Below are 20285 nucleotides of genomic sequence, written 5' to 3' on the forward strand. Positions count from 1 at the left end.
CCATCTCTTTAAGATGTTCCTCATAGGGAATGGTGCCCAGACCTTTGATAATTTTAGTCGCTCTCATCTGAACACCTTCTAGCTTGTCAATATTTCTTTTGAACTGTGCTGCCCAGAATTCTGGGTGACATCTAACCAAAGAAGAATACAAAGGCACCAAGACTTCCCTCAATCTAGATTTCTTGTTTAGATAGCTCCTCCTAGAATCATCCAACCAGCTTATCCCATGGCTACTTTGTTGTTGTGTCCCTTCAAGTTGTTTTTGACTTATGGTGACCGTAAGGGAAACCTATTATGAAATTTTCTGGATCTGAGAGTGTGTGACTCACCCAATATCACCCAGTTGGTCACCATGGCTGAGTGGGGAACCTGCTCTTCAGTCTAATGCTCAAACCACTAGAACACACTTAACATTATCCCAAATACACAGAAATTCCTTCCCAAACTTTATGTTGAATGTACAAATGTTGGCAAATAGAATCCATCTGCACAGAAATGCATCTCCCTTCCTCCTCCCATCTGTGTCCATTTCATCAAATATTTGTAATCCTGGGAGGTCTGGAGAATGTCTGAACAGACTAAGGCTTCTTCCACAATGTCTATCCATCAACTCAGGATAGAATTGGAAAAAGTAATTAGAAATGGCCCAGTTGGCTGAAGACTTCTAGTAACTAAAGTAAAAAAAAAGGTAGATAAATACAATTGGACAAAACTGGGATGGGTCAATATCTTGCTCTGATGCCAGGTTTGTTATTTTTTGGTCCATGTAAAAGGGAGTTACAACTTATCTGATCTCAGCTGAGTGCATGCCTGTCACATTGGATTTCCTTCTACACCACTTTTTAGTCAAACAGGGCAGTGGACATTTTGCCTGGGCATAGCTATCTTTGCCTGATGCTCATTTTTTCTTCTATACTGAAGTGTGCACATCTAAAAGCAAGTTATACTGGGAATGGGCATTTGCCCCAGGGGCATGTGTGCTCTCCCATCCTCTCTAATCCCATATTGTGTTATATTTGCTTTTAGCTGCCTTGGGTCCCTATATTAGAAGAAAAGTGGAATAAAAATAAAATAAATAAATAATAAATCCCAGTGGGGGAAATGCTCTAGAAATGGCACATTGTACTCCATGATACAAATTGGGTTTTGGAGGGAGAGCATGGTCAGACATGACCCACAATAGGGTTTAATTGGTTTCATGACCCACGGAAGTCACACATTTCTGAACTACACCTTCTCCCTGTCCACCCTGTCTCAGCTTGGTTACCTTCTCCTGAAGACGTTCAACAAGGGCAGCAAGGTTAGCTTCACGGTTTTCTTTGATCTGTTCCATTTTCAGTACCAGTTTTTCCTCTGCCATTTTGCTGAAGTTGTTGTTTTCCTCCAGAGCCTTCTGGAGAACTTCTCGTTCATGTTCTCTCTTTTCTGCCAGTTGTTTCAGCACCTGGGCCTCCTGGGACTATGGCATGTGGAAATAAAAGAGATCAGCAGCTGTGCTCAGTTTGAAATAGCATTCAGGTATGTTTGAAAGAATAGAATTTACATGACTGTTATCTCAAGGGATTGGATCCACTGGTGTAGCTATGGGAAGGGTGATCCCCATATGAATTCTGAGCACACTAACTGCAACAAGTTCCAAAGAGCAACACGAACCAGACATAGTCCGAGGTCTACTTCTGACCTTGAAACAATGCTAACAGTGTAAGAGCCTGGCTGCTTTCAGAGGTTTTGGAAGAGCTAATTCACATATGTTTTTACAAAGGTGATCTAGGAATCTGGAAGGATGAAGGATTTGGGGGGAGGGGAAGCTATGGGACATATTTTGCTCATCTCTGCTATAGATCTTTTGAGAATTTATGAGATTGGTGCTGATGAATCCTTTCTTAAATATTCTGCCATAATATTTTTGAGGGACAATGGTTTGAGTGTTGGACTAAGACTCTGAAGAACCAGGGTTTGAATCCCTGGTTTGAATCCCATGGAAAACCACTGAATTACCTTAAGAAGTTATAGTTTCTCAGCTTTAGAGGAAGGCAAGGCAAACCACATAGGAAAAAATCTTGAAAAAAACAAAACAAAACAAAACAAAACAAACCAACCCATGATAGGGTTTAAGGCTCAGTAAAAACTTGAAGACATATAACAAAATTCCCTTAAAATGGCCTCAGGAAATCAAGACTTCAATTTGTCTCAGTATTTTAGGCATTGGTTTTGTTTTGTTTGAAAAATATGGCTTCAAACCTCCAAGTTATGGAAATTTGTCTTAACTATCATTTTAAACTAATGAGCAGGAACGTGTTTACAAATAATAGATATTATAATGGTACCATAATGTCTTTGTTATGGCCAACTGAAAATCTTGAAATTATAGCCTTTTTTGAGTTTTAAAAAGCTCTGCTTCATGCTGGATTTTGTTAAACCAAATGTTTTTAAGGGGAAGGGCAAAGATGGCACAGTAAAGGGCTTAGTGGATTGGACGTCCCTTCAGGTGATTGAGGAGGATTTGGACTTTGTAGATTAAGGTAAAGGTTTTCCCCTGACATAGTGTCCAGCTCTGGGAGTGCAGTTCATCTCCATTTCTAAGTTGAAGAGCCAGTGTTGTTCGTAGACGCCTCCTAGGTCATGTGGCTAGCATGACTGCATGGAGCACTGCTACCTTCCCACAGAGGCAGTACCTATTGATCTACTCACACTTGCATGTTTTCAAACTGTTAGGTTGACAGAAGCTGGGCCTAACAGTGTGTGTGTATAGAGAGAGCGCTATACACAATGTGTGTGTGTGTGTGTGTGTATAAGGCATGGGCCAAAGTTTTGATCAACATAAGCTTAACAGTATTTCAGTGGGAGACCCCAGAGGTCATCCAGTCCAACCCCTTTCTGCCATGCAGGAAAAACACAATTAGAACACCCCTGAGCAGTGGGAGGGAAATAGGGTTTTGGAAGCAAGAAGGATCTGGGTAGTAAGGAAGGGGAGGAAAAAAGGCTTTATGTAGCAAGAGGGCCAAGGGGGAAACGGTTTTTGGTGATGAAGGAGGTGGGGGGAGAAGTAGGAACAGGAAAGAAGAGTGAAAGCATGGAAGGGAGGAAGAGGAGAAGGAGGAAGAAGGAGGAGGAAAATGTGGAATCCCTCAGTGTGCCTCGTGGAGCCTCAAGGGCTTCATAGAGCACACTTTGAGAACCACTGCTCTAGGGAAAAACTGGTATGACAAGCACACTAGGAAGTTGTGTACTTTCAATGTTAAAATACTGATTACAGATTACAGTCAGCCTTCTGGGGTTTGGAGAAAACCCCTCTCTAGCAATTTCTAGGTCCTCCATCATGACTCCATCATGACTCTAAAGTCAACTTTCATTAGACGTTGACTAGTTTGCAGTTGAGGCAGACTCCCTGCTTTCACAGATTGTCTTGTTTTAAGACCTTGTTTTGCTTTGGCATTCACAGACCAGACAAGGAGGATCTGGAAATGTTGCCCACTTCCTGTATCAAGACTTTTTGTCATAATTATGTGGGAACCTCTTTTGCACATAATCCTTCTGGTAAGTAACATTAACCAGTATGAGATACATGGTGTTCGGCGAATAGCTGACAGCATGAATATTTAATATAGTGATCATTATCCTCAAGTCTATGGGATGTTAAGCAGCAGGGATTTCCCCAATTATATTTCACAGAAATGCAAAGTCATTAATAGGATCACATCTAATTTCTGTGCCATAATCCAAAAACTATTAGGAAGATGCTTCCCTTTGGAATATAATTTTCATATTAATGTCCTGATTAAAGATTATTCCACTGTGCAACTTGATTTTGGGTTTAAAGACTTTGGAAGCTGCTACTGGTAGCCATGTTAGTCCCCCCCCCCCCATGAGTAAAAGATAACATTTGCTTCTCACTTATTAGACAAAAGTCTGTTCTGTTAATTCTGTTGTTGTCCGTGCTCAGGAAGTAACAGTCACACTTCTTCCTGCTTTGGCCACTGTGCCTTTGGATTTAAATGAATTATTTTTGCAATTATGATGACTGAGAAATGATAGGAATAGCAGAATGCCATGCTAATCTACATATCCTTATAGCTGTGTGTATGTGTTGTCAAGTTGTCTGTCAACTTATGGTGCACAGAGTTGTGTTTGAGGACCTAAGATTCCTAGAAGTTCTCTTTGACCATAGAGGCACACTGGAAGACTTAGACATTTCTAGAGAGGTGTTTTCTCATTTAAAAAAATCAGCAGCTTTTCATTCTGAGGTACAGTGTTCCCTCACTTATTGTGGGGACTACGTTCCAGGACCCCCCCCCCCCCGCAATAAGTGAAAATCCGTGAAGTAGGGACGCCATATTAATTTTAATATTTATACATTATATTATATATTATTTTCTTATCCGCACTTCCTTACCCGCCTCTTGCCCCATCCCAAGGGCGCCTGCCTGCCTCCCTGGCCTCTGCAGACCACTGCAGAGCCTCTGGAGCCATGCAGGCAGCAGCAGGCCGTGAAGGCAGGCCTTCCCCATTGTACCTCAGGCCGCTGCACTTCCGGTGTCTGTGGAGGCCAGGGAGGCAGGCCTTCCCTGTCACACCTCAGGCCACCACACTTCCAGGGTCCCTGGCCTCCATTAGATGTAAATATTTTATAATTTATATTAATATTTTCAAAAACCCATAAAACAGCAAGTCCGCTAAAAGTGAATCATGAAGTAGCAAGGGAACACTGTATTTCCACTTTCGGGGGGGGGGGGAGGGGGGTCCTGCGAGTGAATGTAGAGGGCTGACTGTATCTTAGGGCAAGCAAAGACTGTTTTTATTCCAGTACCCTGCAAATTTCCATAAGTCTTCTGCACATCATCTTTTTCTACTCATGTTTATCCATACAGCTATCTCCCCCCCCCCCCCATTTTGTTGCAACTGCACAGTTGTACAGTTTTGATGTTTCCATTGGGAATGTAGTGGACACATTATTGGATTCACTGGCAGGGCTTTCCCATTAATGAAAAGAGTCATGATTCAAGTGCAATGTGACTATTGCACACACATGAAGTCATGTAGTAAGCCATTTTCAAAAGTGCTTTTATCCTGCCATTAGTGGACTATATCTGGCGCATGTGATAAAGTCCTAACATTTTTTTTTTGTCAGACTTGGCAAGAGGTGCTCAGTGATGTTTGCAGATTTTCTCATCACAAAAGTGGTAAATCTGTTCTGGGTTTTAGTAAAAAAAAAAAAGCAACAAAAACAAACAAGCAAGTGAAGCAAGTTATTAGCCAGTAGAGGGAGAAATGCTCTAATCTCCCCACCAATAACTAAACCTGATGCAGCAGTGATGCTCATGTCTGAAAGGAGCCTGATCACCTGTCTCTGCCAGGACCCCAATCTCCTGCTCCCAGTCTGATGCAGAGACAAAGCAGACTGACTGACAAGGAGGAAGGAACAGCTTCAGATAGCTTGTTGCTCTGCCCCTATCATGTGGTTGGGCTGGCAAGGTCATGGAGGCCTTCAAATGCCCACCTGCGCTTTAAGCTTCACTTGACTGTGGGTGGGGCTTCGTACCAATTTTAATGGTGTCCCCATTATCTTTCTCAACATACACTTAATAGAACGTGTAATGTTGAGCTTGTAATAGGTACATAACAATTTTCCATGTTAGTAGTGTTGATGAAAGGGATAACCTGAAGGACATCTTCCCCCTTTGTACTGTACCTTTCTCCTCTCCTCTGCAGCTTCCAGCTTTTTCTGGATCTCATCGAGGGACAGATCTTTCTTCTTTGGAGAGGCTAAGGTTCGTGGTGCTTCAGAGACTGGAGAAGGCGGCTTTAAGATCAGTTCGAAAGCTTGGCCAGAGGCACGTTTGTTAATCTGTTTAACTTCCATATCTGTAAAGACAAAGTTAAAAATATATAAAGAAACAGATCAATGATAGGCCTGTAATAGCAATACTAGGTTATCTTTAATGAGTGCAAGAAACTGAAAAAGCTACAATTAAAAAAAGTAATTTTATTATGCTCTAAAAGGGAACATGTTGAACAAAGTAGAAGCTCTGATAAGATGAAACCATATAATAAATATAACGGAAGTTTTTGCAATGAATCAAAACAATTTAAGAGCTGGCTGTTCAGTCTGAGAGCCTTCAAGCTGAGTTAAATCTGTCTTGCATTAAAACATAGATGATTTCAAAAATTATGCTTGTATTGGGATAGTAATAAGATCAGACATTCACTGTGATAAATTGAAGGACAATTTGGAGAAGAGGAGGGACAAAGGAGTGTGACATTTCCTACAAAATGAGAAGTAGATGATTTGAGAGCCAAAGAAGACCTTTGTTAGGATAATGCAAACAATCCTTTGCTAAAGATGACGTTACCCACTGACTGTTTCTTACCATCATATGTGTATATGTTCAGGTTGCGTGGTTCCGGGTAAAAACAGGAACAGATCAAAGACAGCATAGAGAGTTCCTTCATCTTCTCCTTGTAGGCTGAAATGAAAAAAGACTGTTTTAGTGTCTTCTACTTCAGCAGATTACTGGCTTGTGTGTGTGTGTGTGTGTGTGTGTGTGCACGTGCGTGTGCTTTCAACGTTCCTGTCAATTTATGGCAACCCAATGGATTCTTCATAGAGCTTTCTAAGGCAAGGAATATTAAGAGGTGGCATTTATCTGAAATATAGCCTACAGCATTGGGATTCATTACAAATTTTCCTTAGAAGTAGTAGCTAAGCTTCCCTTCCAAGATCAGACAAAATCGCATGCCTTTAGGACATTTAGGTTTTCTCTTCCTAGTTTACAGAATACTTAATTTCAGTGAAAACTGAATTTACAAAATGATTTTTTTTAAGATTGCAAAGCTATTTGACAAAGGGAAAGGCCCTTCCTATAATTTCATATGTATTTAGAAATGGTTGATCCCCCCCCCCCTTTATACAAGTAACGCATGCCCAGTTCCCATGCCACCAGAACATATGGTATGAAGGACAGAATCCTTATCTTTCCTTCTGATGTGCTCAAACACCTGTTTTGTTTTTCTGCTTATGTAGGTTTTTCTGATTGAAATCAATCTACAGGTCTTTGCTGTACTTTGAAGCCAATCAGCTGAGGAAAAATTGAATAAGCAATGCACATCCAGCTGCACCGGTGAAGCCAAGCTTCAACATTATAATGCCAGCAGTGATGTATTAATTTTAATTAATGATCTAATTTAAACATGTTTTATGGGGGGTTTATTTGTATTTGTCATGGCTTAGGATTTTAACTTACCCCTTTGAGATTTTGTTATATAATAAACAAATACATAATAAAATGATGGAAGGAAAATCCTGATAGAGCAGCTTGCATGGATGCTCTTTCCCTAACCTACATGAAACTTCCAAGACGAGTAATTCCTTTTTAACACTCTGCCTTGAGGCACATGTTGGTGTCTTGTCTGCCTGCATGCTGTCAGGATTGTTAATAAGATGCACCTTGGCTGGAACTCAAAACAAATATTTGGAGCATGTACTTTTTATTATTCCTCTTCTGAATGGCAGCCTGTTCTCCTCTTTCTTTATTGACATATAATTTATTTATTTATTTATTTACAGTTCTTATATTCCGCCCTTCTCACCCCGCAGGGGACTCAGGGCGGATTACAGTAAACACATATATGGCAAACATTCAATGCCAGTTTGACAAACAACATTTAACACACAAATACACCAAGGCTATTTTTTTTAACTTTTTTTTTTTCTGGCCGCCAGGGGAGCTGCTGTTTTTCATCGTCCATCAACGACACCGATGAAGTTCTTCCGCATTCCACATTCCCCGGAGTCTTCTTTCTTTATGGCCTCATAAATTAGTTAAATTCAGCCTCCCACACTTTAAGGTGGTACCTTATTTTCCTACTTGACAGATGCAACTGTCTTTCGGGTTGCAAAGGTCGACAACGGGCTACACAATGGCTGGACACCCACTCCAGCCCGGGCTGGCCTCGAACTCATGACCTCTTGGTCAGAGTGATCTTAATGCAGCTGACACTCAGCCAGCTGAGCCACAATCCCGGTGTCACACATTATTTCCAAAACTCTCCTCTGTTTAAGAACAGTTTTGCTAGATAATATACAGAGATTAATTTAGGGTGAATCTACCACACTGTAAAATCAATGCACTTTCACTGCAATGGCTCAATGCTAGGAAATCATGGAAGTTGTAGTTTGGTGAGGCATTAGAAAAGATTAAATATCTTGAAACGCTACAATTCCCATGATTTAACATAAGACATCAACCACAGATTTTTGTTCAGAATTTAAGATATAATGAAATATTTTCCAGTCTTTGTCCAACAGAAACATGTATTTTTTATATCTATGGGCCATGTATTCTGAAATGGGAAAGAATCTGCTTTGTGGCATTTACATGATGCACAGGGCCATCTTGCCCCAATGTTGGGCAAACTCACTTAACATGGTTTTCCCCCATGTGGGATGAAGTCAGGGAATGTTTTGAGATTTCATTGATGCTCTGAGCAGCCATTTGCAGTGCCATTACACTTTCCCTAGGCTCTGTGGTACAGAGAAAATGGAATGGCTTTTATCTGTGTCTTTCTTGTCACCTTAATGGTGGCTATGGAGCTTCAAAGAGCTTCTGGCCATTGCTTGGCAGCAAAAGTGTTCATGCAACTTGGAGAGGGAAGGGGAAAACACTCCTGCCTTTCCCCTTACAAGGTACATGGGTGCCTTTGATGACATTGATAAAGGTGCAAAGTGATGGCCAGGAGGTCTTTCTAGCTCCATGGCTATTACCAAGCTGAATAAAAAAACCCTAATGGCCAAACTGTGTTTGACCCACTGGCCAATCTAGACTCCATCATGTTCCCCCAGTGGAAGGGAGGCAGACAGTGGGCTCTGTAAATGCATCATAAGTCAGAGAGAAAAATGCAAAAGAATTGTACTAACTATAATATAATGCCATAAAAGGGCATAAATAGATTTGTGTGAAGAGTGAAAATTATGCTTTTCATATACAGGAGGAAAGGATGTGTGTATATACTGGTAGAGATCCTACACCAAGGAGATGGAGCATAACTTTATGGTCACAGAGTTACTCAATACTTCCTCATTAGGGAATTGCAATGTCAATTCTGCATTACATCTAGCTACACAATATGTATCAATGTATAACACATATCCATGTGAAATGACATCACATGTGCCATCTTTACTTCTGAAACCTCAGTTTGAATACAACAATTCTTCCTTACATAAAATGCTTCCATGGGGTACTTGCATGGGGATAAGATATCAATAGGATGCTTGCCCACATATGCTATTGTGTGTTACTCACAAATTATCTCATCCTGATAAAGCTTCCTATCCAAAAGAACAAAAAACCAACTACTATGAGACTTTCTGCATTTTAGGGCTTTTATTGTGAAATATTTGTGCAAAAAATATGAGAAAAAGATGTTTTGCATAAGAAGAGACAACATTTTTGTGCTGAAATGTGTGTGTACTGTGAAAAAAAATCTTTTTTTTACAAAGGCAGTCACAAAATGTACAATCATGTGTGCTACAGAATGAAAACTTTTGCACCAAGAGTTCTATCCTGAGAACAGATTGCACAATATCTATTTTGTACAGTACATGTATTAATAAAGACACAAGTACAACTTTCTCATCTAAGAGTGAAACTAAAATGTACCTGTTCCTTCCTTTTCTGTTTATAGAATAGCATAATGTAAGAAGCAGCTTAAATTTTTAATACAGGGAAGGAGAGTTTTCAATGAGTAAGAGACACTACAATTTAGAATACAAAAATATAATGTGCATCTTGGCATCCATTGTACTGTCACTTCATCTCTTGCGATATCGCTGCAGAAAAGGCTGGTAGCTGTACTTGGATATATCCACCAGCCTTGTCAAACACTTTAGCTGTGCTTCATAATATTTTTTTTCCAGTTTCACAAGAAATACAGTGCATTCTTAGCATCCACTGGGATTTGGTGCCCCCCCCCCCCATACATAGGGTCACCTGTCCAATTGTTAGATCCAACCAGAGTAGAGTCACTGAATCAAATTTAGAATGACAACTCAAAACATATCTTAAATCCAGCTGGTTCAATGAGCTTGATCCATTTGGGAATAAGACTGTGATTTTAACCATAAATTCAGAATCATACAGTTTAATTCAGGCCCAGTTTCTTTCTTTAATATGTAAACATATTGTCTATATGCTCTCTCGATCCCACCCCCCTCACAAGTGCAACTGGTGGGGACGAGAGACAGGGCCTTCTCAGTAGTGGCCCCTCACCTATGGAAGTCCCTTCCCAGTGAAATTAGATCTACCCCATCCAGGGCCATAGCCGGAGAGGGGGGGGGTAATGGGTTCTAACTCCCCCAAAGGGTTCTCCCCCCCCCCCCGAAGCCTGGTATACTCATGAATTTTAACTGGTTAATCAATTTATGAGTAAACCAGGTTTCTTTTTTAACCTGACACATTTCAAGGCAAGGTTGAACTTTTAACACCCCCCCTCCTCTGGCTAAGGCCTTGACCCCATCCCTCCTGACCTTCAGGAAAAACTGAAAACATGGCTCTGGGATCAGGCTTTTGGCCACTAATGGGAGTAGTGCAATATGAGACTACTAATTTATTTATTTATTAATTAAACATATTGATACCCTGTCCTCCTCAACCCCCCCGGGGGGGGGGGATGTGGGACTCATGGCGGCTTCACAACAGGCATTCATTTAAATGTATAAATAGAATACATTTTAAATAATTCATTAAAAACATTACATTAATAAGACAAATTAATAAAAATGACAATTCGGATTGACCTTGGAATGTGATTTGAATCATTTAGATTGATGTTTTAATGCTATGTTTTTAATGGGCTTGGTTTTAACGATTTTGTTTTTTTACCAATATATTAATATATGGCGGAGCCCATGGTGGCGCAGTGGGTTAAACCCCCGAGCTGGCAGGACTGAAGACCAATAGGTCGTAGGTTTGAATCCGGGGAGAGTGCAGATGAGCTCTCTTTATCAGCTCCAGCTCCTCATGCGGGGACATGAGAGAAGCCTCCCACAAGGATGGTAAAAATCCTCAAAACATCCTGGTGTTTCCTGGGCAATGTCCTTGCAGACGGCCAATTCCCTCACACCAGAAGCGACTTGCAGTTTCTCAAGTCGTTCCTGACACGACAAATATATATGTATATATGTCATGTCGTATGTATGTATGTATATATATATATATATATATATATATATATATATATAGTTGCCTTTGTAAGTCTACCCTGAGTCCCCTTCAGGGTTGAGAAGGGTGGGATATAAATGTGGTAAATAAATATAGATTATTTGGAGAATTTCACATTTCACTAGAGTGAGTGAAGAACCTCCTTCTCTTTCCTTCTGAATAGGACTATGGAAAGGAAGACTTAAGTTTGCTTCCATTGCCAGGAGGAGGTCATTCATTTTTTTTTAAAGGACTGGATTGGCTGATTGATTTTACAGAACTCCAATTGGGCAGGGAAAAGTGCATATGTTCTGTCTGAGGTCAAACTTGCCTCCTTTGAGACATGCTCAGTGTGCTTAGACCAGAAACTAAATGTAGCCTGTGGTCATTCTGGTAGCTCCCATCCTGTGCTTCATGAGAGGTCTAAGAACAATTCAGCGAACTCATTTTTTGAGATAAAATAAGGTGAGCCTTATTTTGCCTCATTATCTGATTTCTTAAAAAGCAGAAGTGGAAAAAAAATCTAATTTTTTTTCTAACCTCCAAGTTTGAAGGTTAAGTGATTTGGATTTCAAGGCCTGTGACATATGTAATGAGTGTGTGGAAGAAATGGCTTGTGTAATTATAGTTGTTCAGAATCTTTGATGATTTTGGGGGTGATTGGGAATAATAACATTTCCTTAGCAAAGTACATATAAAGAATGGCAGCATGGCTACTTTTCTGTAATAAATAAATGTATTAAATGTTTACTCGTTGGTAAGTATTCTCATTCCTTTTTGGAATAAACATACCTTTAATATATTTTAAGTCATTCCATTTCTCAAAAATTAAACAAGACTGAAAATGGAAATGTTCTCTCATTAGATGTACATTTTCAGGTCCTGGGTTCTGCCTTTGAAGTAATTTATTAATCAATTATTTGAGTATCTGCATTCTTACTTGCTGCAGACATAGAGGGATATCTTTTGTTGTTTGGTAAACTTTCAAGTTTGTGCCTGAGCTCCTGACCCTGAATCTAATTTAATCTTCTGCTTTAGGAGAGACAATACAAGAGGAAAAAGTAAAAGAGTCCAGTTCAATGGCGCATGAAATACAGGGCATATGAGGGTCACATTTCCTCTAATGTACCAGAACTGTATTTACACCGATTTCATGGTGATTCTGCTGACAGTCTCTCCAAGTTTGAAGGTTAAGTGATTTGGATACACTGGGCACTGTCAAGTTTCCATCACCCATGTTGCCCTTAGCATCAAACTAAGGGGCAAAGGACACATTACACAAGTCATACTGGGACATAATGCAGCTGAGATCAATAGTTGGGGGTAACCAGCTACCACCATTTTATTCTATTTGCAAAAAAGCATTTACTTGCATTATTCCTATATTCCTAATGAAGGCATAATGATCAGATGCCCATGGTGGTGCAATGGGATAAACTCTTGTGCCGGCAGGACTGAAGACTGACAGGTCAGAGATTCAAATCCAGGGAAAGCGCAGATGAGCTCCCTCTGTAAGCTCCAGTTCCCCATGTGGGGACATGAGAGAAGCTTCCCACAAGGATGGTAAACCATCAAAACATTTGGGTATCCCCTGGGCAACATCCTTGCAGACAGCCAACTCTCTCACACCAGAAGCAACTTGCAGTTTCTCAAGTCGCTCCTGGCATGAAAAAAAAATCAGATTTGTACATGATTTCAAATTAAGATGGGTAGTTAATACCCCAAAGAATAGGATCAGAATTCAAAATGATCTTAACAGTTTAGAAGGCTGGCTAAAACTAACAAAATTAATTTCAGAAGGGAGGAATACTAAGGTACTACACTTAAGTAGGAAAAAAAATGAAACACACAAATACAGGATGTGACACCTATATATAAAAGGGATATAGGATATAAGCCACAAGCTGACATGTCAGCAGTGTGATGGGGCAGCTAAAATAGCCAATTGGATTCTAGGCTGCATCAATAAGATTAGGATTGCCATAAATTGACAGACAACTTGAAAGCATGTGTATGCATACCCACCCACTCATATTCCGTCTAGTCATTTTAGGAACTGTAGGCATAACCAAATAGTCACTGAAAACCTATTCATTATCCTATTTGTTCCTAATATTACCCATAGCCCTGTCTTTGGACATATCTTTTCCTGCATGGCAGGGGGTTGGACTACATGGCCCATGTGGTCTCTTCCAACTGTGTTATTCTATGATTCTATGACATCTACACTGTAGAATTAATGGATTTGAAATTACTTTAACAGCCATTGCTCAATGCTATGAAATCACAGGAGTTGGGGTTTTATGAGGTCTTTATCCCTCACTGCCAAATATTGTTGGTGCCTTACCAACTTTTACACAAAAAATATACAGAGATAATTGAAGGATATCATTGAAAGAACTAGAGCAATTTCTCTCTGTAGCCAGCCATCCTCACATCCCTTTGATGGCTATGTTTTTAAAATCTTCGAAGGAGTGATTGACTAGCTGCATCCTTGACATGATAATTTATGCTACTTGATATAGATTGGGCATTCCTTTATCTGAACTTCTGAAATCCAAAATACTTCAAAATCCAAAATTTTCCAATAGCAACAGCTTTGCTTTCTGACCACCAAGAAGGGCAGCAGAGAGGAACCACCATGAGCCAAAAGCAGCAGAAAGGCAAATGGAAAATACACACACATGTAGTGGTCTGAATTCAATATTGACTCTCTCTCTCTCTCTCTCTCTCTCTCTCTCTCTCTCACACACACACACACACACACACACACACACACACTTCCTTTTTCCCTTCTGAAGGTATCAGTTCTTGTTTTACTTGTCAGGAGCAGAAAAAAAGTATAGGAGGCATGGCAGTTCCATTAATACTTATGGAACAGCTACCTGTGTAAGTAGCTTTAGTGCAAGGAATATCTAGCTCAATAAAGGTTATAACAGTAATCTCATTTACAAATATAGAATTGGAAGGGAGATGGGACCTACCTAAGTCCAAACATATACTCTTTTTACACATAACCTGAATGTTATTTTAAACAATATTTTAAATAATTGTGTGCATGAAACAAAGTCTGCATACCCTGAACTATCAGAAGGCAAAGGTGCCCCTACTTTAATCACTCATGTGGACAATATTCTAATATTTTGGAATTCTGGATAAAGGATCCCCACCTGTATTGAAATATTGCACCTGACATTTATTAAGTGATGCAAACAATGTTTCTATAAATCATAAAAGCTGTGCAATAGTGTTAAGATACCATGGATGCACCCGAGTGACTCAATAGTCTCTCCAAATGGAGGCCGCAGGAGCTTAATGAGTGCTTTGTGTCACACTTATCCATGCCTAAGCACTCAGTCTAAGTGAATACTTGTGGGCAATTACTGTGTGTTTTCCAGATCATTGCAAGTCTAGAAAAAATGGTAATGATAAAATGCATTGTCACAAAACACATATAATAAGCTCAGCTTTGTCATTCTTGAGGCATGCTGAGGGGTTTTAGAAGTTTCCCCCCGTTATTATAGCACCAAAAAAATCCACTTTAATGATGACTGATTGGACTAAGATATACAAAAGTAGCCTAACTGCTAACTAACCCAGATAAAGAACTAAAATTACTTGTATTTTACAGTGCTGCTTAATGCCAGATTATTCTGAAAGAAATTCTATTTTTGAGAAAATAATCCCCTTAATCTCTAAGTGTCACTTTTAGTAACTTGCATAAAATGATAATAATTATTCTCAATGCTATTTTTCTCCTCTCTAAATGTTATTATATTCTGACATAACTGCACTGGTATAAGAGCACAAAGAGAGATAAAAGGAAGTCCTGGGTTTATTTTTTGATTTCCCTAAGACATCCCTACAAAACCCTTCTTCCTGCCCTTCTGAATTGTTAGGTTAGAAAGCATACCCACACATTTAGCTTTTACATACAAACAAGATATAAAAGCTCATCATTGTAATTCTACATGCCACTGAAATGCAGTTCCTCAGATAGGTCTCCTGTTTGGCCTGAGGCAATGATACACAAACCATGCAAATGCATGTGCAAGGTCCTACATGTGCAGTATGCTAAATCATGAGAACATTCAAATTTGAAATACAGCCAGTCCTTCACACTTGAGGATTTAACTTTGGTGAATTTGATTATTTACACATTTGATTAATATGGTCTCTCTAAAAATTTTTACATCCTCTAATGTGACTCTATGGTCAACTTCCAGTGAGCCATGCTGGAGGACATAGAGGTTCCTAGAGATGGGTTCTCTAAGAGCCCTTCTAGACAGAACCTATATCCCAGAATCTGATATCAGATTTTCCGCTTTAAACTGAATTATATGAGTCCACAATGGCAGCTAATCTTGGATAAACAGAAAATCTGGGATCAGATCCTGAGATATAGGGCCTGTCTTAGATTAAAATGGTAGCTTTTTTAATTCAGTTGTTCTACTTTCATGATGGTTTTGCACAACTAACCCCCACTAAGGTGGAAGATCTACGGCAGCAAATATCTGAAGAAAAAAATATATCTGAAGAACAAAGCAATGCATGTCTAAAGCCATGTAGAGATGAAGAAGGTTGACAGTGAACCGGAATGGTTTATGTATACACATTCATATAGCTGCTATCTTGTTTTTAAAGGCTCTGCATATTAACAAATCCTTTAAAGTGGAATGATAATGCTTTTTGTTATCTGTTGGTACATATATACATTTATATTCCTGCTTAAAATATGCTTTATAGATTTTTGAAGCACTAAAAATGTTCAGGGATAAAGAATTAACTTAATATATGGTTAGAAATAGTCAGGATTATATATCTCAGTGAGATATAACAACAATATATAAAACATTATATACCTCACTGAGATATATCAACAACATGCTTTGAAGATATAGTTTTTTTTAGAATTTTATAAATCTGCACAGCTCCTTTCACCACATATGACACTGACTGGGACATGAAAATAGATACTCTGTTAAATCTCATAGTGGCAATCCAAGCTCTTCTATCACTCAGTGGAAGAGAAGTTGGGATTGCCTTTCATCAGAAACATTTCTTGTTGATATCAGTCTTGGAGCACAGAACTAGCTTGATGTGGGAACTGGCTTGTTCCCATATCAAAGAATGCTTGGGAGGCAATGTGTATAGTAGTTTAAGTGTTGAGATAGGACTTCTGGAGGCCAGAGTTTGAATCCTCGCTCAGCCATGGAAACCCACTGAGGAACCTTGGGTGAGTCACACTCAGACTCAAAGGGAAGCAGCAGAATGTCTCCTCTGAATAAAACTTGCCCATGGTTGTTGCAGGTTGGAGTTGAATTGAAGATGGAACATAACAGCAACAAAGAAGGAACCTTTGCTCCTTCTCATCCCAGTGGGTGAGGATAATAATAAAGCTTTATTTATATCCCATCACCATCTCTTCAAAGGGAAGATGGGGAGATGGGGAAATTTATCCTGACCCAAATTTATCCTGTCCCATATGGCTTTTTTCTGCACAGTGATTTCATTTGTTGTGCAGATAACATTCTTCCCTTCTCAGTTGAGACTATGCCATTTTCTGAAACAACAAACCAACCAAACAAAGACCTGGCTGGATTTTCTTGTGTAGAGAAATCCTGAACTACATAGGGTATGTTCTCCTTGTTGGGGGTTCCCAATAACTGAGAATTCCCTTTCCAACACTGGGTTGATTCGTTTCCAATATTTGTCCTATCACTAGTTTGTGTCCTGTCTTCAGAGCAAGCCACTGTAAGTGGGTCCCTTTTGAATACTGCATGTGCCAACACAGCAAAGTTGACTTCCTAGGCCTCACCACTTACAATATCTAGCTCTTGTGATCCTTTAGAGTAAGACATTTATGATATTATGAGAGGCCAGCTCTGACATCTACTGAGCAACTGTTTGTTTTTTTAAAAAGCCATCTTGCAGCTATAGGCAAAAGTGTAGCTGAATTTAAGCAAATTATTTGGAAGCAATGATGGGCAACTTCTAATAGTCTGGGAGCAATTCTATTATATATTAAATATCTGCTGCATCATGACTGCAGAGAAATGACCTTTCTTCAAGGATATCCCAACAGGAGACTCTCTGCCAAGTTCTATAAAATGGCACTGTTTCAAATATGGCTTCAGTGGCACCTGTTATGGTTGCCATCTGATGACCTGTCTACAGAGAAACATCAGCAAGAAACTACAGCACTGATTAAATCTCTTAAAGGTATTTGTTGCTGTTGTGTTCCTTCAAGTCATTTCTGACTTATGATGACCCTTGGCCAATCCTATTGTGGGGTCTCCTAAGCACGATTTGCTCAGAGAGGATTTGCCACGGCCTTCCTTTCAGGCTGAGAGATTGTGCTTTGTCCAAGGTCATCATGTTATTCAGTTATTGATACCTGCTTTTGAAGTGAACAAGAACATTGATTTCACAATAGTATGGAGTAGGACACAAATAAAGCAATCTGATACCATTTTACCACCATGGCCCGATTCTATAATTTGTAGTTTCATAATGTACTTGAAATTCTTTTCCAAAGAGCTCCAAGTATCTCACTGAATTATAGTTCCCAGAATTCCATTAAACAACTGCAATTATGAAGTATGGGGATACATTCCTGATGGATATTTTGATACCAATGTTCAATAATGTATTTCTCTGTGCCATTTTTATTGTCTTCAATGTCCACACTATGCAGTTAGAACTGTTTTGATCATTCTGGTCTTCCCAGGGAACCTTATGAATTGTAGTTTTTCCGGTTATCATTTTTACCCCCCCCCCCCAAACTGTATTATAGGCAATGCATGTTTTGTTCACAGTAAAATGTAATACAACAGTACAGTTGCTTCTCCTCTTGATCTTCTCGGCTGGCTTCCTGTTTCCTGGAGAGGAGATGTTATTAAGTTGAAATGAATGATGAATATAACATTAGGTTAAATCCGAGCTGAATGTTGTTTCTAGATATTTCTAATGTAAAATTACTCCTGTTTCAAACTTATCTGAAGCCCTTGATCAATTGTTATGTGTCTTTTTGTTTTCAAATAAAATTTAAAAATGGTTCCCAGTCTTTTCCTATGAATTGTAATTCTATGATGGAAGTGTGGTCAGTGATTCTTTAACAAGGAAGGAGATTTTTCTTCCTGTAAAAGGCAGCAATCTCTCTGGAGTCACAATCCCTCCAGGGCCACCAGTCAGCAGTGACTAGAAGCATTTCTTGCCAGTTGGGACTGGTGGCTTCTGTGTCTTTGGGCCTGTGAATCTGCTTTGTGATTCAACCTGAGATTTAAAGTTGTACAGCTTAAAGTGGCAGCTTACTGACCAGTGTCAGTCTGCAAACCATCAGCTACCATTCCATAGTGAGTCATGAGGAAATTATGGGAAAACAATAATAATAAAACTGTGTGTGTGTGAGGGGGGTGAGTCTGCCATAAAATGTAGTTTGGAAAAGTTTTGCTTTGAAGGACCTATTCAAGGTGCTGAACTTATTGTGGGGTTAATTAAAACTAAGTTGAAAGCTACATCCCTACTGCAGTAGAAGCCAACAGCCACATGGTTCTCTCTCCCTTTCTCTCTTTTACCCTCTTTTTCACTCTCATTGATTTTCAGAATATAAACACCTTTTCTCCTCATATTTCTCCCTTTCCTTCCTGTCCCAAAAGAGTGATGGTGGGTGGAGAGAAATGGCTCAGTCTTCCATCTGCCAAGCAGCAGAAAATGACACTATCCTTTACATTGAAATAAAGTGCTTCTGGCAAAAGTGTTGATAGGAGCTACTCTTTGATTCAGATGGCTTCCCACAGTATGAGTATGTGGCTTCTAATGCTATGTAAACTGTGTTATAGGTAGATCATATTTTAAATACTTCCCCCCATTGATCCATATCCATCCTTGGTCCTTGGCTGATATTTCTTTTCTTTGTTTGTTTATCCTGTAAATGTAACTCCATTTTAAAATTGGAATTTCATGTAAAGGTCCACCATGGTGGGAGTATAATATGTCTACCACCTCCCTTCCTGAATAATCTCCACCCCTTTGACCACATGACCATTTAGTGGCTGGTGGACATTGGTTAAAAAGTTGAGATCACACAATGTCTCTTTTGAGGACAGTTGGTACTTGAGGATAGTTTTATGAATACTATAGGCCATCAGAGAGTCAAAGAATAGGGTTCAAGATCAAATGAAACCTGATTTTCTATTTAAAACTAAAATGACTGATTAACTTTAGGCATAGTATGAAAAAAACAAAAACCATGACTCACCAGAAAGCTAAAAATGCTTTGAAAAAGCTGAAGGTATTAGGAAAAGAAGTAGACTACTAAACAGATGGGATTGACTCAGTAAAGGAAGCTGTCACCCCGAGTTCACAAGACCTGAGAAGAGCTATTAATAACAGGATATTTGGAGATCTCTTATTGACAGAGCCACCATAAGTCAAAGTCACCTTGATGGTACATAACAATAACAACAATTGGCATATCATAGACTGGTGAGTAGGGGAGGGGTGGCTTTTAAGAAGAAGAACAAGATGGTGTTATATTTATTCATATATATCATATAGATTTTCTTTGAAGGGTAACTGCTTTGTGTTTTCATAGAAATAGATTCATTTGTGTCCTTTATCAGCACTACTACAGTATTCTACCTTCCTGGAAGAATGTATTTTAAGAAGAGGAAAAAAATGAAGAAAGGAAAGACACAAATGATGTTAGACTCTAGTTGCCAGCATTTCTTGCCATTGACCAGGCTGACTAGGGATTCTGGGACATATAGTCCAACAACAATATACATGATTCCCACCTTCGTGAAGACTAATACTGGATAAACCCAGATTCAATTCCTGCTTTTGTCACTTTCTGTACTGTTAGTAAACTTCTAGAGCATATGGATTAAACTCAAGGCCTGCAGACCAAATCTGGCCCGCCCTGCCATTTTTTGTGGCCCTCCAAATGTCGGACTACAGCTCCTTCGCCATTAACTAAAGTTGATGGGAGTTGTAATAACAGAAACACCTAGAACTTTGCAGTTTGATCTGCTCAGTCAGGATAGTAGGGTTTGAATTTAGAAACAAGGCTTGTGGATATGATGT

General features: G+C 39.4%; 1 protein-coding gene across 1 annotated transcript in view; it reads right to left on the reverse strand.

Annotated features, from left to right (window-relative positions):
- STMN2 (stathmin 2) overlaps positions 1–20285 on the reverse strand; it is a 30038-nt gene that overhangs the window by 2091 nt on the left and 7662 nt on the right. Inside the window, exons 2-4 of the mRNA XM_060775522.2 lie at positions 6369–6464; positions 5690–5862; positions 1268–1459 (exon numbers count right to left, since the gene is read on the reverse strand). Coding sequence (XP_060631505.1) covers positions 1268–1459; positions 5690–5862; positions 6369–6464 — 461 coding nt within the window. The remainder of the gene's footprint in view (positions 1–1267; positions 1460–5689; positions 5863–6368; positions 6465–20285) is intronic.

Source organism: Anolis sagrei, chromosome 4, assembly GCF_037176765.1.
Source record: "Anolis sagrei isolate rAnoSag1 chromosome 4, rAnoSag1.mat, whole genome shotgun sequence".
In the NCBI taxonomy this organism is placed as follows: domain Eukaryota; kingdom Metazoa; phylum Chordata; class Lepidosauria; order Squamata; family Dactyloidae; genus Anolis; species Anolis sagrei.